Below are 22,168 nucleotides of genomic sequence, written 5' to 3' on the forward strand. Positions count from 1 at the left end.
TTGTCAAGCACATCCTCCGGTATGTCGCGGGCACACTCCGTCTGGGCTGCAGGTATGTGAAGGGAGAAGGGGCAGCACAGCTTATGGGATACAGCGACAGCGACCTAGCTGGAGACGTCGACACGCGCAAGAGCACCTCCGGGACCTTGTTCTTTCTAGGAGGTGGAGCGGTAAGTTGGCAATCCCAGAAAAAGAAGATTGTGGCCTTATCTAGCTGCAAATCCGAGTATGTTGCAGCGACGACAGCGGCCTGCCAAGGAATCTGGCTCTCACGTCTACTTGGCGAGTTCAGAGAAGCCACGGTGGAGACGGTGAAGCTCAAAGTGGACAACAAATCAGCTATATCGTTGGCAAAGAACCCAATACTCCATGACAGATCGAAGCACATTGAGCTGAGGTATCATTTCATTCGAGATTGTGTGGAGACCAAGCGGATCGAGCTCGATTTCCTTGCAACCGAACTGCAGCTCGCGGATATGCTCACCAAGCCTCTCGGTCGTGTTCGTCTTCAGAAGCTGTGGTCGAGTGTAGGGATGGTGGAGATGACCCCTGGACCCTAAGTTCAGGGGGTGATTGTCAGGTTTAAACTTAAGTTCAGTAGCCATGGTGGGATCATCATCATCGCCATGGAGTAGAGGTTTTCGTTTTCAGCATAAAATCCTGGATTGAAACTCTGCGAAGTGTTCGATTCAGGGAGTAGTGTAGGTTTAGGCAAAACCCTCGCTGATTTCTAGCTGGCCTAGTCGTGGGATGGCACGACGGAATAGGAGGGCTGATGGAGTCATCGAGGGCCATTTCATGCGCGCATGATCCGAATCATGGGATGGCACGAGTCGTGAGGATCGTCGCCGTGAAGATAGCATCGGCCGTTGGTGGCCTTTTGTTTTTCTTTCTGTCGCTGTAACAGAATAAGTATGCAAAGCCTGAAAAGCTGCAAGAAAGTTGCGCAGCACAAATCTCTCTCTCTCGCGCGTGTGAGCTTCTCTTCTTCTTGATCGCCGGTGAGCTCCGACGAGACGCTAGCCGAAGGGGTTTCGTCCGACAATCTTTGTAACCATACTGCCAACAGAATCAAGGACAGGGAGTGAAAAATGCTTGTTGGAGTACTTACCATATGCATTGCTTCGCGTGAGAAGTGATGCTGAAGGGCATCTCAGATTAGAACATGAATGGCGCGAGTGAGGGAAGTCCTTGCATGCTATCTGCAGAAGCATAGCATGTAAATGTAACTGTAACTGGATTGATACAGGAATACTACCACAGGTAAACTGGAGTAGTAGTATAATTCCTTCAGAAAAGCCCTAATCCCTCATGTCTGTCGAATACAACATGAACTGAAACCGCAAATATTCATAGACAATAAAGGCAGGTAGTCAAGGAACCATATTATGTACTTGTTCGGACAATTCATTTCCTATTTACAGCAAATAATAGCAGTATACCTTTTTTGGAGAACCCAATGACGAAACATTGGCGAAAAATATGGTATTTGAATCAGGAAGTATATAATGATGCAACTTTCACGAATTAGATATTCTTTGAATCAGAAAGTAAGGAAACAAACCAATACACACCTTGCCTTTCACCGCAACGATCTCCACCTCGCCCAGTGCACCATACCCCCTACTCCTCCCCTTCGCGCCCGCAACCGGAACCGGCTTATCAGGGTCGCCGTCCAGAACCACCTACTCATCACCCTCGTTGTCGTTGTATTTCCACGACAGATGTCATCGGGTGGCTTATCGAGTGGTTAAGGGCGACGGGTGTGAGCGGTGTCCGAAAGCGGGTGTGAGCGCTGAGCGCTAATGATGCAGATGTACCCAGGTTCATGGCCCTCTAAGGGAGGTAAAACCCTAGTCCTGCAAGGATGACTATGAAGATGTCATAGATTACATGGGTGCTCCTTGAGCTGTAATAAAAATTCTCGGAATCGTCCAAAACTTTTTGACGATTTTTTTTAAGCAAGTAAAAAATACTAGAACGAAGAACCATCGGAGAGAGGCCACCTGTTGGTGTCAAGCCAATAGGGCGCGCCCGACCACCTTGTGGTCCGGTTGACGTGATTCCAACGCTGAAAAAATCTATAAATCCGGAAACATTCGAAAGTTAACCTAGAACTTCCACTCCGCCGACACAAGCCTATGTACCGAAGAAAACTCATCCAGAACCCTGTTCCAGCACCCTACGAGAGGGGGCAATCATCACCAGATGCCATCTTCATTATCCCAACGGTCTCCATGACAAGGAGGGAGTAGTTCACCACCGGGTCTGAGGGTATGTACCAGTAGCTATGTGTTTGATCTCTTCCTCTCGTGTTCATGAGATGTCACGATCTTGATGTATCACGGGCTTTATTAATATAGTGGGATCATATGGTGTTTGTACCTTGCTATCTTGATGTGATGAATTGAATCTTTTCCTTTGAGATTTTATTATGTCGAACTGAGTATTGGATTTGAGATCATTTGATGTATGTATTGCATGTGGCTACCCGTGGTGACAATGGGGTATTCTATTGATTCACTTGATGTATGTTTTGGTACTCAACTTGCGGATCCCATGGTGACAATGGGGTAATCTATGCATATGGGTTGATACACGTTCTTGTTCTACTTTCTCTGATAGATATCTTGGGGTATTCTTTGGAGTTCTTTGTGTTGCATTGAATATGATGAATCTGAAATTGTTTGATGCATGTCGAATAATTAACCCATGGATACTTGAGGTGTCATTGGAGTATCTAGATGATATTGGGTTGATTGATGTGTATCATATGTGTTTTTATAGTACGAACTCTAGGGTTGTTTTTGACAGTTACGGAAACAGCTAAATAGATTGATCGAAAAGAATAACTTGGAGGTGGTTCTACTACCTACAACAATTTCATCTTATGTTCTCTGCTACTTATGAAACTTGGAGTGATTCTTTGTCGCACGTTGAGGGATGATCATATGATTCCATTATGTTAGCATTGTTAAGAGATTGCACTAGTGAAAGTATGAACCCTATGCTTTATTTCCAAGCATTGCAACACCGTTTATGCTCACTTTTGTTGCTTGCTACCTTTATTTTTTTATATTTTCAGATTATAAAAACCTATATGTACTATCCACATTGCACTTGTATCATCATCTCTTTACCGAACTAGTGCACCTATGCAATTTGTCATTGTATTGGATGTGTTGGGGACACAAGAGATTTCTTTTATTTGATTGCAAGGTTGTTTGAGAGAGACCATCTTCATCCTACACCTCCCACAGATTGATAAACCTTAGTTCATTCACTTGAGGGAAAATTGCTACTGTCCTACAAAACTATGCGCTTGGAGGCTCAACAGGGTCTACAAGAATAAAGTTGTGCAGTAGACATCAAGCTCTTTTCTAGCATCGTTGCACGGAGATGAGTCCTTGAAGGTATAACTTTAGATCTTGCAATTGAATATTTTAGTTTATTGTTTATCACTAGTTTGGTTTATAAAAGAAAACTAAAAATGGAATTGAGGTGGCCTCAAATGCTTCGTCCTTATAATGTCTTTCGTGAAAATGATGGATCGGAAAATTATGCCAAAGTGTTAGAAGAAGATTTTAATAAAATGTTTGGCATTAAATCCTTGAATGATGAGCATGATAGCAATTTTGTTAGTATGAATTTTATGAATATCCATGATGCTAATGATATGCAAAACCACAAGCTTGGGGATGCTATATTTAGTCCCCCAAGTTTTGATGAGCAAATTTATTGTGATGATAGCATACCTCCTATTTATGATGATTATATTGATGAGAGTGGATTTGGAACAGTGACAGCTCTAGGTACTAATGTCCCACTATTTTGGAGGGTGTTGAATCTTATTGTAATAATGATGAAAGTGGATTTAGAGAGGTCATCACTTTATTTAGTGATGAGTCCACTATTTAGGAAGAGGTTTCAATTGACTATGACAACAAAGTTGCTATTAATGATGATTACGGTGATGACATGTATGCTATAAATATTGATAGTAACCATGAAACTTGTCATCGTAATTTTAATGTTCAATTTGGTTATGTCAATCAAGTATCTCATGATAGTTATTTTGTTGAGTTTGCTCCCACTTTTATGAATGAGAAGAAATCTGCTTGTGTGGAGAGTAATAAAAATTCTATGTTTGCGGATCATGAAAATAATGCTTTATGTGATAGTTGTATTGTTGAATTACTTCATGACGGTACTGAAAATTATTATGAGGGAGCAACATATGCTTGTAGGAATTGCAATAATATCAAGCTTCCTCCCTATGTGTTCAAAGTTTTAAAGTCATGCTTGTTTTGGCTTCCTATGCAAGTTGATTCTTGCTACAATAAATTGTTTGCTTGCAAAATCCCTATGCATAGGAAGTGGATTAGACTTAAATGTGGTTTTCATGTGATTTATGATGCTCTCTTGCATGTTTCAATTACTATATTTTATGTAAGTATCATTGAAATCATCATGCCTAGCTAAAAGGCATCAAAGAAAAGCGCTTGTTGGGAGACAACCCAACATTTATACTTACTGTTTTTTGTGTTCACATGATTAAGCTACTGTAGTAAGTATGTTTTGTGTCTTCTACTTTAATAATGTGCCAAGTAAATCCTTTGGGATGTGTAGATAGTTGTTGATTTGATTATGTCCAAAAACAGAAACTTTAGCGCCCAACATATGAATTATGTGATTTTATTGGAGAGTCAAAAAATTCTAAATTTTCTAGACAGTTGTTCTATGGAAATTCTACATCTTTCCTATTTTTCAGAATTTTCAGAGATAGGGAAGTATTTCCTAAGTTCGGATCTTTACAAATTGTTCTGTTTTTGACAGATTATGTTTTGCATTCATAGTTTGCTTGTTTTAATGTTTCAATAGCTTATATTTAGTGATATAAATTATGTTAATGATAGAATACAGTATGCATTATGTGAGAACAATTATGAATCTTGTCTTGGCGGTACCTAAGTGAATGATATATTTTTATTACACTAACTCATCTCACGAAGTTTCGTTAAGTTTTCTGTGATTGAAGTTTTTAAGTTTTGGATGAGATATTGATATGAGAAGAATAAGGAGTGGAAAGACCCTAAGCTTGGGGATTCCAAAGGCAACCCCAAGGTAATATCCAAGGAAGACTCAACCATCTAAGCTTGGGGATGCCCCGGAAGGCATCCCCTCTTTCGTCTTCAATACTATATGTATATCTTACTTGGAGCTATATTTATTCGTCACATAATATGTGTCTTGCTTGGAGCATCATTTTTTTGTTAGTATTTTCTTGATGTTATTTATAGTCATGTTTTCAATAAAAAGTACCAAGAATTTTCCTTTAAAATGCATGAATTGCATGTGTGATGTGTGATGTAAAAAAACAAAAACTTTTGTTGTAGTATTTGAATTATGATATTTTACTAGACATGTAAAGTTTATGAAATTTTTAAGCAGTACTTCCATAGAAATTCTTTATCATGTTCTAAATTTTCATAATTTTAAAGTTACATAAGTACACTTTTTAAATTGACTACTACAAAATGTCCCGTTGGGACAGATTGCTATCATAATTTTGTTATCTACTTATCCTAGAGTTTTCATGGCTTATATTGGTAGGTATAAATTGTGAAAATGATATTATACAATACCTAGTGTTTGAAAATTATTACGCAACTTGTCTTGGCAGTACATGAAGTGTTGATTTATTCTTATGTGTACTAACCTATCTCACGAGTTCTTTTCATGTTTTGTGTGGATGAAGTTCCTAAGACTTAGGTAAAACCGGAATATGAGAGGATTGAACAAGATACACAAGATCAAACTTGGGGATGCTACGCATCTGACCTCTCTTCGTCAACAAATATCGGTTAGCCTATGTTGAGCCTAACTTTTTATCTGTCCACATGATATGTGCTATTCTTGGAGTGCATTTTTGTTTAATTTTTTGTTTGAATAAAATTCTCAAATCTGAAAATCTTTATTGAGAGAGTCCTCACATAGTTACCTAATTATTTGACTACTCATTGATCTTCACTTATATCTTTCGAGAGTAGTTTGATGTTTACTCTTGTGCTTCACTTATATCTTGAGAGTAAATTGTGAATGAATGAAATATAATAAATCTGAAATTATCAATGTGTTTTATGCTTAGTTGTAGTTTCACTTCTGGTTTAGAAAATAAAATCTATTGAAGTTTGACAATCACAATATTGGTCATACAAGCAATTCATGAATGATTAGTATAAAAAGAGAACTTTTACATACAAATATATTATATTTGACATGTTTTATGATTGTAAATACCCATTAATTATTTTCAACCTTGATCAAATTGTTGAAGTTGGACAAGGAAGACAACATAATGATTATGTTTGGGTATATTTGCAAGAAGATATATTGTTATGGGTCCTCCAATATGTGGTGTTGGTTTAAAACCTTTTGTTAGCCAAAATTTCATTCTAAGTAGAGATACTACTTGTGCATCCAAATCATTGAGCCAAGTTTCTTTCATGAGAGTCCAACGTACCTACCTACATATGGTATCACATTGCCATCTCAAGTAAATTTGCATGTGTCACCTCTAAAACCATCAAATAAACATCTGTTTTGTGTGCTCGTACTACTCATGGAGCGATCGGCGCGATCAATATCTTCCATGCTAAGCGGGTTATTCTCATGATGAGTGTCTATTCACTTATCATTGCACGAGAGATGCTGGTAAAAAGGATTCTTAGTCCTGCATAATACAATAATAAATAAACAAGAATCCCCCTAAAAAGTTAATTGTTTGGAGGGTACCCGTGGATACGAGTAGCCATGGAAAGTGTTTCAATGGTTGAGGGGAGTAAAATTTAATTCAGTTTGGGAACCACCAATAATGTGATTAGCATGGAAGATACTAAAACCCCTTGTTGTAACATTGAGAGGAAAGGCACACCACCCAAAATATACTCATCTCTATAATAAGCAATGAGCTTTGTCACCTCTACAAATCCCTGCTTCCCTCTGCGAAGGGAAATCTATTTACTTTCATGTTATTTACTTTTCATGTTAAGTCAACTTCTTATTCCAACCTCAATCTATTACTCCCTCCGTAAACTAATATAAGAGCGTTTAGATTACTATTTTAGTTATCTAAACAGGAGTAGTTGGCAAGCATCATGTAGTGGGGAAAGATCAAAAAACATATCACTAGTCAGATATATTTGATCATGATTCATTATTGCTAACAATTATCTTCATGATAAGTACGTTGGGAGGTGAAACATTAAACCCCTATCTTTCTCTATGTTTGATGGATGTTGTTTGTTTTAAAAATATGATTTAAGTATTAGCAATTATATGAGACTATATGATAATTGAGTATGTGTAGCTTTTACTTAAATTCGTTAAAAATAAGATGCATTGAGATTGTTTGATGACTAAGAACATACTCCCTCCGTTTCAAAATATAAGACCTTTTAGAGATTCCATAAGAAGACTATATACGGAGTAAAATGAGTGAATCTATACTTTAAAATATGTCTATGTACATCCGAATGTAGTTCATAATGCAATCTCTAAAAGGTCTTATATTTAGAAACGGAGGGAGTAGATTGTTAAGTTGCATGCATTGTTTGAACCTTATAAACTTCGTGTATACAAGAGATGTAGATTACGGAAATGGTGTTGATTATTCATTATGATTCATGTGGCCCTTTCTACTGTGTGGTTCTTATTCACATTCATCCTAGTTTTTATGCAGGACCACTGCTGTATTTGGATTAGAAGTTGTGTTGGGCACGAGAATTACAAAATCGTCTCCGGTATTTGTGATGTACGCTGCAACCACAAGCTTCTATTCCATGTTACTTTAATATACTTGATTTAAATTAGTGAGTATGATTGAGCATGAGATGATTCAAATTTATGCTATGATAACTGGAGGCGCAGTTCATAGTGCACCTAAAGATGGACAAGTCGAACAGGATGAAAGAAATCTTCAGCATACAAATCACAGCAGCCAAACTACGCCATTCGTAAGCAACAAAACAGACCAAGAGGCAAAGGAGAACATCAATCAAGAACACAAAGCATAGATAGAAGCCAAACAACCACTTCCTCCATCCCATAACATAAGAGCTTTTTTGGCACTATAATAGTGTTAAAAACGCTCTTATATTAGGGGACATTGGAAGTATAAGAGTGCAATTGCCATAATTATGTAGCATCCATTTTGACGATAAAAGAAAGTAGCATAGTTCCACAAACAAAAGCTTAGACGGCAAACAGAGGCATCCTGAGGCAGCACGATTCAAAGTCTTAATAATAACTATAATAAAACAAAGTGCATTAGACAGCTCCCAGCTAGTAAAAACCCTTTACACCGACATCCTAAGCTTCTATCTTCTCGGCTGGTACATCATGGATCAGGGCCTTGGTCGGTTTCGCCAAGATGTCGGTGAACTCCTGGTACGGAGTCTTGGTGAAGGTCGTCTCCCTCCAGAAGTCAGGGGTGAGGAATCCATAGGTCTTCATCAGGCAGTCGAAGGTTGCCTGGAAACAAAAGAGTTATCAGCTCATGTTGGCAACTAGTCAACACAAACAAGAATAGATTCAACCTGACTGACAGGAGTCAAGATCATCATCTGTACAGATGAAAAGAACCTACTGTGTGTGAAATAAAACAGATCATGGCACCCATAGTATAAACATACAAGAGATTAGATGCTCAACCAGAAATGTATAAAATGGTTGTAATACTCCAGTATCACCCTGTTAGTTTGATGCTCAACCAGAAATGTCTAAATAGTTGTAATACATGAACACAAAATGTATCAGAACACATGCCAGGATTCAGCAACTCCAAAATGCATTACATGAACAACTAGGAAACATGAACAGCATCTATACAAATGAGCCGAACTGTTTAAAAAGGTTGCAATACATTTTCAATAAACCAATTTTAGAACAAGAGTATAAAGCAGACAGACACACAAAACATAGACAACCTTAGGCTAAGGTAGCACACTACAATTTCCAGAAGAATTGCTTCTAGACTACTCAATTGACATAGACGAAACTGCATCAAGTGTAAATCAGCAAAGCCCCTTCCAATAGTATGCAAGCTTATATCTAACAAGTATAATAAGGGGTACTGTAGTTCACAAGCTGCACAGAGCAATTACTTCCAAAACAGAACAGAAGATTCGGCGTAGTTAAAATGAACATTCTACAATATGCACACATAATACAAGCAATTATGTACTGAAAGTAAAGTAGCAATGGTGGGAGCAAGGCAGAATATGAAAAGAAAAGGGCAGGGAAAGTTCATACCTTGACGAAGTTGCCAAGGGTCTTGGTGGATCCACGCGAGGAAGTGAAGACATCATCAATACCAGCGAACTGGAGCACCTTCTTGGGGACCCGGGCGGCGACGATTCCAGAACCCCTCGGGGCGGGCACCATACGCACGGTGACAGAGCCGCACTTGCCGGTGACCTTGCAGGGCACGGTGTGGGGCATGCCGATCTTGTTCCCCCAGTAGCCCCTCCTGACGGGGACGATGGAGAGCTTGGCGAGGATGATGGCGCCGCGGATGGCCGTGGCCACCTCCTTTGCGCACTTGACGCCGAGCCCGACGTGGCCGTTGCTGTCGCCGACGACGACGAACGCCTTGAAGCGGGTCCGCTGGCCGGCGCGGGTCTGCTTCTGCACGGGGGTGATCTTCATCACCTCGTCCTTGAGCCCCGGGCAGAGCTGCTCCACGATCTGGTGCTCCTTGACGGGGAGCGAATGAAGGTACAGCTCCTCCATCTTGGTGAAGCGGCCGTCCTTGACGAGGCGGCCAAGCTTCGTGACCGGCACCCAGTGCTCCTCCTCCTGGCGAGGGCCACGGCGGCCGCCGCGGCGCCCGCCACGGTCCCCGCGTCCGCCGCGCCCGAAGCCGCGTCCAAAGCCGCCGCGCTCGCCTCCGCGGTCTCCACCACGCTCGCCGCCGCGGTCCGCCATGGTTGGGTGGGAGTGAGGGGTTGGGGGCTGGGAGGGAGATCGAGGGGTTGGAGGCTGGCGGCGGCGGTGAAGGGGTGGGAGAGAGACGGGGGAGGGAGAGGGGGTGGTTTTTAGAGAGCGTGAGGGTGGTTAGGGTTTCGGGAAGGCTTGAGTGGGCTGGATAGGTGGGCCGAAAGGGCCCTAGAAGAAAATTTCCGATGGACAAAAAAAACAATTGGTAATGGATCACCTCGCGTCCAGCTAAGTAAGCGTACCCTACCAACACTAACGAAGAGATCAAAAGCATTGTGAATGTGCCCAATGAGACATTGAATGACAAGTATCAGGGTATGCCCTCGGCCATAGGCACATCAAAAGATGGTGCATTCAAGATTTTGAAAGATAGATTATGGAGTAAAGTAAAGGGGTGGATAGAGAAGTGCTTATCGTCGGCTCGCAAGGAGGTTTTGATGAAATCAATAGCACAAACAGTCTCGGTTTTCTCGATGTCTTGCTTCAAACTACCAGGTGGCTTGTGTGAGAATCTAAACAAGTTGACCATACAGTTTTGATGGGGATAAAGAAGGAAAACGTAAGCCAGTGTGGATTTCCTCGAGAGACATGACACAACCCAAACACATGGGAGGCCTCGGTTTCTCAGACTTTGAGTTGTTCAACCTAGTACTCATGGCTAGACAGTCTTGGAGATTATTACAACAACTAGACTCACTATGTGCGCGCTTACAGAAGGCAATATATTATCTGCACGGATCGATCCTCTCAGCCGAGCTTGGAAACAAGTTGTCGCATATATGGAGGTCTATTATGGAGGGAAAAGAAGTTTTGAAACACGGTCGGATAAGAAGGGTTGGTGACAAAGAAACCACACATGTATGGATGGATAATTGGATTCCAAAGACTAGATCTCTGAGGTCGATTGCGTGCTTGTCACACAACCCGCCCTCGATGGTTACTGAGCTGATAGATAGCCACAATGCTGCCTAGAACAGAGAAGTTTTGAACCAAACCTTTGTAGCAGCACACTCGGCAACTATTTTGAGCATTCCTATCTGCACTGGATAGATAAATGATCATTGGGCATGGAACTATGAGAAAAATGGCTCTTTATTGTGAAATCGGCATACCGCATGTTAGTTGACACTAAGAGGTGATGAGAGGATTGGCTATAAGGCAATGTGGGGTCGTCCTCTTCTTACGATTACAAGGCATGGACTTTTGTGTGGTTAGTTCAAATACCTAGCAAAATCCATAATTTCTTGTGACGACTAGCCAGGCACTCGATTCTCATCAAAGATGTCTGTCGTAATAAACACATGGCGAACAATGACAAGTCTCAGCTGTGAGGGATGCAAGACACATGGAGACATTCGCTTATAATGCTCGATCGCACGATGCGTATGGGCTTTGGAAGATGAAGATATTGTTGACTATATCCAGGCCGCTACAGAGTCGAGAGCAAAACAGTGGTTGTTTGTACCTTTTGAGGATTTGCCTCATGCTAGCTTGACCAAGATGTTGGTTACCTTTTGAGTATTTGCCTCATGCTAGCTTGACAAAGATGTTGGTTACTCCGTGGGCTATTTGGTGTGTGCACCACAAGGCTATCCACAAAGGTATCCTATAGAGCCCCCATGCAACAAATTCTTCCATAACCAGCTATATTACAAAACTAGCAAGCATAAAGGATAAGGAGAAAGCAGGAATTTAGTCAACTTCACGCACCTATAGGATTCAGACGACACGGTGGGTAGCCCCAGCCCATGAAGTATCCAAGATTCAGGTTGATAGGGGACTCTCCAAGAATGGCAGTAAAGGTGCAGCGGCAACTATTTGTCGTGATCATACATGACTTTTTTTTGGTACTTTAGCAATGGTTTTCTGTGGTGTTACGGATACACCAACTCTTGAAGGACTTTCATGCCGAGAAGCTATGGCCCTAGTTGATGAGGACATGGCTACCTTGGATACAACAAAAAAAAATTACATTTGCATATTTGTGAGGTGATTTTTTATAATAATCATGCAATAATTTAATTATGTTACCCGGAACAAAAATACTTCACCTATTTTTTACTCCATGCCTAAATACAGAATTGTCGGACGCTTGCACGAACCACGTATGAAGATAAAGAAAGAAGAAATGATTAAGTGTTGTTCAAAAAGTACCCTCACATCATCGGAAATGATTATGTGATTTTCAAGAAGTTCTCTCACATCACTTTTAGCCCAAGAGAAGTTAAAATCCAAGTCTCTCACGTTCTGGACTCAGATTCGGACTGCACAAACATACGTGTCTCAAAACGTCAACAACTTTTTCATACACACGCCAAATTGGGAGGTTCTTTTTTGTTGGAAAGTAGATTTTATGTACAGCCCAATTGGAATCACCTTAAAATTCGTCCGGGTCATGGAGATATTAACGAAACAATCTGACGTTGCATCAGAATCCGAGTCAAACTATAAGTCCAAAGATGTTGCATCACCTCCACTTGGGACCATAGGCCTTGTACGACATAGGCTAGTTTTAGGCTGCCTTCGTACGTCCTCCCACCTCCTTGGCCGCCACCCCTTACTCTTATATAAGTAGATCAACCTAGTAGCTTTTTGGTTGTCATTTGTTTAGTTAAAAGTTAGCCATTGCAATTTCGTGTACTTCGTTTTTGTCCAACAACCATACCAAGACCGCTTTCGGATCCCCATCCATATCAATACTTCATATATATTCGTAATATTCATATTGTTTTTATCATATTCTTGCTTGTTTTTCAATTGCTTGCAGGAAAAGACCTTCGTGGTCATGTTGATCGTGCTCCGGCGTGGTCAATAACCTCTTGGAGTTGGTTTAGCGATTGCTAAGGCGTAACGTAGTGGACGTTTATAGTCGGATCGTCAAAGTCGTGTCCACCAAATCGATAGCCACCATCTCATCGAAAGATCGGGACACCCTCGCCTCTATCACTAGCGCTTGATTTGTCCTTGGATCAAGTTGTTATTGCATGTGATTGTGAAGCGGTAGTCAAAGAAATCATGTCCCACACAAAGGAAATATACAATGCCATCATCAAGGAGATAGGACTAGCTGCTCATAATTTTACCAAATGCGAGTTTGTTTTCTAAGTCCGTGAGAGGAATGTTCATGCTCATAATTTAGCTAAATTTGCTTCTAGTTTAGATGACGGACGCCACATGTGGCTCGGTTCACCCCATGACCCTTTTGTTATCCGTGTAAATCGTTCATCTAATTAATAAAGGTTGGTTTACCACTCCAAAAAAAACCTCGCACCCAGCTTCTTCTTAGCCGAGATCTCCTCCTCACCGAAAAAAACTATTTGCCGCATTTTGCGGCCGAATTGATGAAACTCCGCACATCCTCGAGACGATTTGGGCTGCCTGAGTTTCGATTATCATCGGTTTCGGGAACCTTCTACGACATTCCCTCGACCGGTTTTCCCTTTTTTGTTTTTGTTTCTTTTTTTCTCCTTTTTCTCCTTCTTCTTTTCCCCTTTTTTTCAAGATTATATTATTTTACTTTAATTAAATTCATGTTTGAAAGTTGTTTTGAAATTCAAAAAACGTTATTGCTTTTATAAAAATATTCTAAAATTTAAATATTTTCATTTTCAAAAAAATATTCGTAATTTAACAAATGTTGAGTATTTTCAAAAAAATGTTAGGGATTTTTATAAAATATTCTTGTTTTCGTTTTTTTCTTTCTTTTTTCCCCTTTTCTATTCCTTTCCTTTGGCATTTTCTAATTTTTGTCTTGAACTTAAAACAATGTTGTCGTGTTCAAAATTTTGTTCATAATTTATATTAAAATGATGTTGCTTTCAACATGTGTTCATATTTTCAAAAGCGTTTGTGTTTCAAAAATTGGTCTAGTATTCAAAAAACTGCATGATTTTTCAAAAATTGTCTTGTATTTCAAAGTTGTTTTGTATCTCTTACCCTTTTCCTTTTTCTTTTTTATTTACTTATTTCTTTTTTTCATTTTTTTTCCTAATTCCTTTTTCTTCTGATTTTTTGTTTCTAGTTTTTCAGATTTCAAAAAAAGTCCGAAAATTAAAAAAAATCCCTTTTATTATTTTTTGTTCACAAGAAATAAAATAATATTGATTTTTAAAACTGTTCTCGTATTTGAAAAAGTTTTCTCCTTTCAAAAAATGTTCTTGTTTTAAAATTTTGTTCCATAATTCAGAAATGTTTGCAAAATTCAAATAATGCCATGTTCTAATTTTGTTCATAGTTTCAAAATTTGTTCACATATGCAAAAAAATGTTCTTTTTTTATTAAATGTTCGTGTTTTCAAGTCAGCACAGTAGGGTGGATGTGAACGTGCTTTGTCTCACCGGTCGACTGAAAGGCGGACTTAGTAGTTGGCCGTTTGGATGTGAGCAAGTCAACAGGGTCCACCGCCTTCTTGTACCTTTTGAGTTCCGCTGCAGGGACTTGCTCGTTGGCGATCCTAGAGTCGTGCTGGTGGCATTCTTCATCGATCTTTCGATTGTGAGTTATCGTAATCACGCCTTCTGGCCCTGGCATCTTAAGTTTATGATACACATAACATGGACGGGCCTTCGGAAGTCGACCACCTCAAAGGTCAGTCTTTCCATCCTGTAATTCTTTTCACCTCCAAATACAATATTCATGCTGATATGACCGAGTGATTCGGCCTTCTTCCCGGGGTTGACCCCATGGAATAGCATGTTACTCTTGCTCAAGTGGGACAACGGAATGTCCATGGCCCTGAGCGTGTCGACGTAAATGATGTTGGTGCCGCTCCCGCCTTTCATGAGGACCTTCCGCAGTCGGACCCCGTTGACGGCTGGATCGAAGACGAATGCTTTCCTCCCTATGGGGGGGCAATGTTGGCCGTGTGGCGCGACTAATCGAACGTGACGGGCGTCTTTGCCCAATCAAGTACTTCGTGACAGCCGGAGCTGCCATGTTTAACTCTCGATTGATGACTTTCAATTGGCTCTTAGTCTCGACATCGGCGAAAATCACAAGGACTTTCTCGATGTTCGGGTACCCATGGGTAGCCTTCTCATCGTCCTCATCGCGTTTATCCCCGAAGGGTTCTCCGCTCATCTCCTGCCGGAGCAGGCGACGGTCTCGAGCCGTGTGTTTGGCGGTGATGATCCCCCCTCGTCGTCCTTCCTGGCATGAAATGGACATGGTTGGTCCATAAGGTGGCTCTTGGACTCGACCTACTTTTTGTCGGCCCAATCTTTATTCTTCTTTTTCTTGGGCTTGTTTTGGCTTTGCCCTGGGACAACAGGTACTTCGGATTTGCTCGATGGGTCGCCCTTTTGCTTTTGTTTTTTCCCGGCATTGCCCGACTGAGGGGCTTCGATGGCTCGGCCTTTGCCGCTGCTCAGGCGGTCTTCTTCTTTGCCATTTGCGTACCGATTGGTGATTTCCATTGCCCTCACTGAGGGACAGATCCCTCGATCGGCCAAACTTGAGGATGAGCTCCCGGTACCGAGTGGCTGCTTTGAAAGCGCACACGACCTGATGCTCGCTGATGTTCTCCACCGTGTTGTGCAACGTGGTCCATCACTGGATGTACTCTCGGAGAGTCTCGTTGCTCTTCTAGACACACCGATGTTGCTCTGTTAGGTCACCTGGGCGCTTGTAGGTGCCCTCGAATGTTTTGACAAACACTCGAACCACATCCCCCCAGCTGTGGATACTGCTGGAGGGAATCTGTTTGAGCCATTCCCTTCCCGATCCCTCTAGCATGACGGGCGTATGCTTCATCACGATGAAGTCATCGCCACCGCCAATCTGCACGGCCACTCAATAATCTTCGAGCCAGGTCTCCTGTTTGGACTCACTGTTGAACTTGCCGATCCCCGTGGCCAATCGGTAATTGGAGGGGATCTCTGCTTCACGGATGTGCCGCCCAAAGTACTCGAGGCGAGATACTCCACTGCCTGCTCGCGATTGGTCAACCATGTTTTGTGTGATTATGGACCTCGCGCTGAACTGAGGAGCCCGGTTGTCGTCATCCCCATAACCCCTGTACAGGGCCCGGTCGTGCTGAACTGAGGAGCCCGGTTGCCGTCAACCCTGATACGTCTCCATCGTATCTACCTTTTCAAACTCTTTTGCCCTTGTTTTGGACTCTAATTTGCATGATTTGAATGGAACTAACCTGGACTGACGCTGTTTTCAGCAAAATTGCCTTGGTGTTATTTTTGTGCAAAAATCAAAGTTCTCCAAACGTCCTGAAAATTTACGGGGAGCAGTTTTGGAAAATATCAAAAATATCTGCGCCAAGTTCCACCTCAGGGGGTGGGCCAGTGGGCCACAAGCTCCTGCTCCGCCACCACCCCCCTAGTGGCGGTGGGCAGGCTTGTGGGGCCCACAGGCACCTGCCGCCCCCAACTCCAGCTCTACAAGTTGCCTTTCGTCCGAGAAAAAATAAAAAGAGAAGTTTTCGTCGCGTTTTCGATACGGAGGCGCCGCCACCTCCTGTTCTTCATCTGGAGGGCAGATCTGGAGTCCGTCTTGGGATCCGGAGAGGGGAAATCGTCGCAATCGTCATCATCAACCTTCTTCCCTCTCCAATTCCATGAAGCTCTTCGCCGTTCGTGAGTAATCTATTCGTAGGCTCGCTGGGCGGTGATGAGTAGGATGAGATCTATCATGTAATCGAGTTAGTTTTGATGGGGATTGATCCCTAGTATCCACTATGTTATGAGATTGATGTTGCTACTACTTTGCCATGCTTAATGCTTGTCACTAGGGTCCGAGTGCCATGATTTCAGATCTGAAATTATTATGTTGTCACCAATATATGTGTGTTTTAGATCCGATCTTGCAAGTTGTAGTTACCTACTATGTGTTATGATCCGGCAACCCCGGAGTGACAATAACCGGAACCACTCCCGGTGATGACCATAGTTTGAGGAGTTCATGTGTTCACCAAGTGCTAATGCGTTGGTCCTGTTCTTTATTAAAAGGAGAACCTTAATATCCCGTAGTTTTCTTTTGGACCCCGCTGCCACGGGATGGATGGACAATAGATGTCATGCAAGTTTTTTCCCTAAGCATGTATGAAACGACACACGGAATGCAGGCCTACATCACATTGACGAACGGGAGCTAGCCACTTATCTCTCCGTGTTATAGCTGTTGCATGATGAATATCATCCAAACAAATCACCGACCCACTGCCTACGAGTTTGTCCTACTGCTGTTACTTGTCTTGCTCTGCTGCTGCTGCTACTACTGTTGCTATTGCTGTTACTTGTCTTGCTCTGCTGCTACTGTTGCTACTACGTCGCTTGCTACTGCATGTTGCTACTTTCTACTGATGTCACTACTGTTGTTCCTTGCCACTCTATTGCTCGTTACACTGCTGCTACCTGCTACACTGTTGATTTGCTGACCGTTGACGGGAACTGACAACTTCCGTCAACGCGGCAACGGAGGCGCCATTGATACAATCGTTAGGAATAGTCTACCGTCAACAGATCGTTTCTGACACCGTTGTTATCATATTACTTTTCTGTTACTACTGTGCTTGCAGATACTAATCTTTCAGGTGTGGTTGAATCTGACAAATTCAGATGCTAATACTCGAGAGTATTCTCTCACCTCCTGCCTGGCGTACCAACAAATTTGGGTCGAATACTCTACCCTCGAAGACTGCTGCGAACCCACGCGATGGTGGGCCATCAACAACATTCTTCTAGTTTCATTACTGGGGAGTGCTATCAGCATTCTTCTAGTGCCGTTGCATGAGAATGTTTGTTGTCATAAGCATTCGTCTAGCTAACGTCCGAGATTGCACGATCAAACCCCGACCGATTGGAGCTTGGCCTGCGGCCGTGGGCTCAATGTCCGAGTGAGCCACTCATCGGAGGAGGTGTTTTGCTACGAAATCAATGATCATGTCTTCGATCCTCGTGTGGGCCTCTCAGAATAGGAGCAGGTCTTTGACGTCTTCCGGGCACATGCGGGCTATGAGCCGACTACACCGTGTCCGCCTGGACGGACCTGATATGGATATGGTGTCACGATTGCCACACTGTGGAGTTTTGCTGCAAGGCAGTCTTCAGCAATGCATGTATCTGTCGAATGCCTTCTCCGTTCGTGGACTCACTCGGCTGAATGGAACCAACAATCCGAGTGGCGGCGGCCCTGTTCAGCAAAGGTGTTCACATCACCTCAACGTGGCGTTGTAGGTCGTTCGAAAACAACTGCCGATGGTTGCGACTGGAACTCGGCTGGTCTCTCGCGGCCCGAGCGTTGAGTGACTGCTGGAGCCGCTCGAGACGTTCACGCTCGGCCAGAGTGGCTTTACGCGTGTTTTCCAACGCTATCTCCTCCGGGGCGTTCCCGGTGATGGGGGTGCGAAGAGCTTGTTCGCTCCTTCGCCGAAGTCCCTCCCGCTCCTGCTCCGTGAGCGGCTGCGGGATGTGATGACTGCCGTCACCGTGACGATACTCCCCGTCATCGCATTCGAGAGAGTTCTCCGTGGCGAATCCAGGGGCTCCTCCCCTCGTCGTATCGGTCATCAGGACCTCCGCGACGTCTTTGCTGCTTTCGCAGTCGGAATCGCCGAGTGACTCGTCGCTCGTTGACGGGAAGAGGTTGACGGTGGGCTCATCTGAATTGATCATAGCCACCTGTCGTGATGGCCTAGTGGGCCACCACATGCTTGATCTAACGGTGCAGTCGCAAGCGCCCTCAACGCTTGCGACGGACTACAACGGTGCGTGGGGGCACCAAGTGGTACGACACCGATGGTTGCCGGATCAGGAATCCATGCGCAACCGTGCTGAAATGCGACGTACCTCGAGCGGGAAGGGCGTCGGTGTCCAGCGGTGCGTCGTGCAGCCATGCTGAGTCGTCGATGACAAAACTGAGGGAACCGAAGAGGATCTCTTCGCCGAGTGTCATCATGATGATGAAAAAGTTAAAACTCCAACTGCGTCAGATTTGCTAAACACGCAGCCCAAGGTGGGCGCCAAGTGCCGTCGAAATGATCGTCACAATAATACCAGGGGTACGGATGTGGGGCGAAGCCTAGCTAGGGCGCAATGGATACACTCGGATGTACGAGTTTGGCCCCTACTCGAGAGTGGTAACAACCCTACGTCTCGAGCCCCGAGGCTGATGTTTGCTTATGGGGTATGTGATAATATAGGATGCTGAACCCTTGGTGAGGAGCTTGGGAGTGCCTTATATAGAGGGCGTCACGACCGGCCGAGCCTCATTACAAGGGCAAGTTAATGCTAATAACTACGGAAGTTACCGGTAACGACAGCTCAAACTTCAGCGTTGCTGGTAACACATGTCTTCACTGCACTTCATGTGATACTTTAAGTCTATAGCCGTTGTAGTCCCTTCATCGCCAACGCCTTGTGGTAGTCCGAGTGTTGGGGTGCATCCAACTGATACGGGATGATCCGAGTGAGCTTGTACAAGCCGAGTGAAGACACGCTTGCTCGAGTAAGGTCACGACTGCACCGGTGGCTTTTGGAACACTAACGTCCATGTAGGGTCTTAGGTAAGCCTAGGGATGTAGGTTCGTAGGACTACCCCTAATGTACAACTCCGTCACCACCCGCGGATCCGGAGAGGAAGGAGAGGCCCTCCTCCGCCGCCATCGCACGCACGGGTTTTGCATGACGCCGACCATCGACAATGGTGAAGGGGGAGGTGAGCGCTGGGTGAGGTCTAGGCGGAAACGGTTGAGACCTCACGTGTCGCCCGCAAGGGGAGCGACGCGAGACCCTATTCCGATATATGTGATGGTGTAAAGATTAGAATCTAATGTCGAGTGACATCCTTGGGAACTTTCTCTCACGTGATTAAGTTGAGAGTTGAGACACTGTCACAAGAATTCTTCACACTCGGAGGCCCTTCATTACTTTTCTCCCATTCTTTTAAGCATGAAATTGGCGATACAATCTGTTCTTGACTTACAGTCTTCATTATCAAAGCTAGACCAGCTCTTTTGATATGACTGGTAGTCTGCATTGATTATTTGTTCTTTTAAATGAGTCTATTAGTGGTGAAATAATCTCTTAGCCTTAGACATGCTTTTTTGCTTTAGGCCTTGTAAGGGTGATGATCTCTTTCCCCCTCTTCTTTTAATTCTGAATATGCTTTTGCGCATGTTCATTGCATACATATTGTTCCAACTTCTGTTAATCGATTTAGTGCTAGGACATTATCTTCTGGAGTTGTTTTCACTTTTCGGTGACATATTTTACAATTGCTTGATTACTGTTTTGCATGTTCTTTGTTAACGATGTTGGTTATGAGACAGAATCAGTAGTTGAGCTGAGGAACAAGTTGGCAGTGCTAACAGGAACGAGTTTTACAAGATCAAGGAGCACGGCTGTTCAGTTTTCTGCCATTGGTGCACTGCTCAGTCTCTTTCCGTTGACATTTGATAAAACAGTTTCTAACCAGGCTGGACCATTATCAGGTCCATGTGTTCTGCAAGTGAGACAGATTTCTGAATGGTTTGGTCAGTTAAGGAAGGAGAATCAATCTTTTGCTCGTTCCTTTTTTAGCTGAGTCAGTAGGTATCTCAGCATTCAGGCTATCTGCTTGGACTCTGGCTTGGTGTTCTGGTGGATTAAAGAAACCAAGATAAGAAAGTGTGCCCTTATATTTTGGGTTCAGCGCAGGTGCACTCATGATCTTAGAGGATGTCAATATGATTAATCTTTGGCCCAGAGAGCTATGGAAGAGAATGAAGTTAACTTCTCTGCAGACCTTTTGAGCCAGTTGTGAGATTCAAATGCAAAACCACAAGCTGTAGACTAAGGTTTGTGCTTCTTCATGAGTAATCCTTTCCGAAGAAATCTGAATATAAAAGGATCGCTAGAAAGATTTGTCAACAAGGCTAAATTTGAAAGTAATGAGGTACTTTAAAATTGGTACAGGTGACCTGGTTTAACTCAACATCGAATATCTTCAACGTCGCAGGGGGGTCTAAGGTATGTTCTGATCTAAAGGCGCTGCATGGGTCACAAGCCACGAATCGATTCAGGCACCTCAAATCCGACGCTGGCCGACAAATACGTACGTTTTTTGTGTGTGGTTAACGTCAGCTGCTTGATCCGCAAAACAGCAGTTGCACAGAGTATGTTTGTCTGAACTATTTTTCTCTGGAGATGATTCTGAATTTTGTGGTATCACCTTCCGATGTACAACAGCAAAATCCAAGAGGTTTCACCCAGCGCGGGTGTAACTTGTACCTTGTGATGTACTTCCTCCGTCCAAAATTACTTGTAGTGAAAATTAATGTGTTAAGATGTATTTTAATTTCAGATACATTCATTTCTGCGACAGGTAATTTAAATAGGAGGAAGTATGAATGCAAGTTTAGCTTCAGCGCCTTTTCAAATTCCACTTTAGCGGTCCCTAGTATGAATGCTCGTTTTTGTAATGCGAGAGATGAAGTTTCATCATATACTACTTCCTCTGTATCTAAATAATTGTAGTTGTCTAGTTCAATTTTTTTTTATAATTATTTGGATAGAGAGAGAATATAACATAGCGAAATAAGGTTGTAGCGCTCCTAGCAATTTCATATGATTCAGAAAAATTCGGAGTGAAGCCCATAATTTAAATTACAAGATTTGTAGTGAACTACATAGCTTAAATTAGAAGAATAAATATAAATTAATGTGTTAAGATGTATTTTAATTTCAGATACATTCATTTCTGCGACACGTAATTTAAATAGGAGGAAGTATGAATGCAAGTTTAGCTTCAGCGCCTTTTCAAATTCCACTTTAGCGGTCCCTAGTATGAATGCTCGTTTTTGTAATGCGAGAGATGAAGTTTCATCATATACTACTTCCTCTGTATCTAAATAATTGTAGTTGTCTAGTTCAATTTTTTTTTATAATTATTTGGATAGAGAGAGAATATAACATAGCGAAATAAGGTTGTAGCGCTCCTAGCAATTTCATATGATTCAGAAAAATTCGGAGTGAAGCCCATAATTTAAATTACAAGATTTGTAGTGAACTACATAGCTTAAATTAGAAGAATAAATATAAATTACTGCATTTCTGTTTGACAAGCCCGTAATAAAAAGTAGAATCAACAACGGAACACGAAAAAAGACGACCACGCTGGGACTCGAACCCAGAATCTCCCGCTCCGGAGGCGAGCGCCTTATCCATTAGGCCACGCGGTC

The 22,168-nt window shown here is 42.7% G+C and overlaps 1 protein-coding gene and 1 non-coding gene across 2 annotated transcripts; both read right to left on the bottom strand.

Annotated features, from left to right (window-relative positions):
• Nucleotides 1-8,187: 8,187 nt before the first annotated feature.
• On the bottom strand, nucleotides 8,188-10,054 carry LOC123444916 (40S ribosomal protein S2-3-like). The gene is made up of 2 exons (XM_045121802.1): nucleotides 9,313-10,054; nucleotides 8,188-8,532 (listed from the first exon to the last, which is right to left on the bottom strand). Exons 1-2 carry the CDS (start codon nucleotides 9,985-9,987, stop codon nucleotides 8,371-8,373), a joined length of 837 nt encoding a protein of 278 aa, XP_044977737.1. The 5' UTR covers nucleotides 9,988-10,054; the 3' UTR covers nucleotides 8,188-8,370.
• A 12,041-nt stretch (nucleotides 10,055-22,095) lies between these two features.
• Nucleotides 22,096-22,168, bottom strand: TRNAR-CCG. The gene has a single exon. It is a non-coding gene; the product is annotated as a tRNA-Arg (tRNA).

The sequence above is a fragment of the Hordeum vulgare genome, chromosome 3H (assembly GCF_904849725.1).
Source record: "Hordeum vulgare subsp. vulgare chromosome 3H, MorexV3_pseudomolecules_assembly, whole genome shotgun sequence".
NCBI lineage: Eukaryota > Viridiplantae > Streptophyta > Magnoliopsida > Poales > Poaceae > Hordeum > Hordeum vulgare.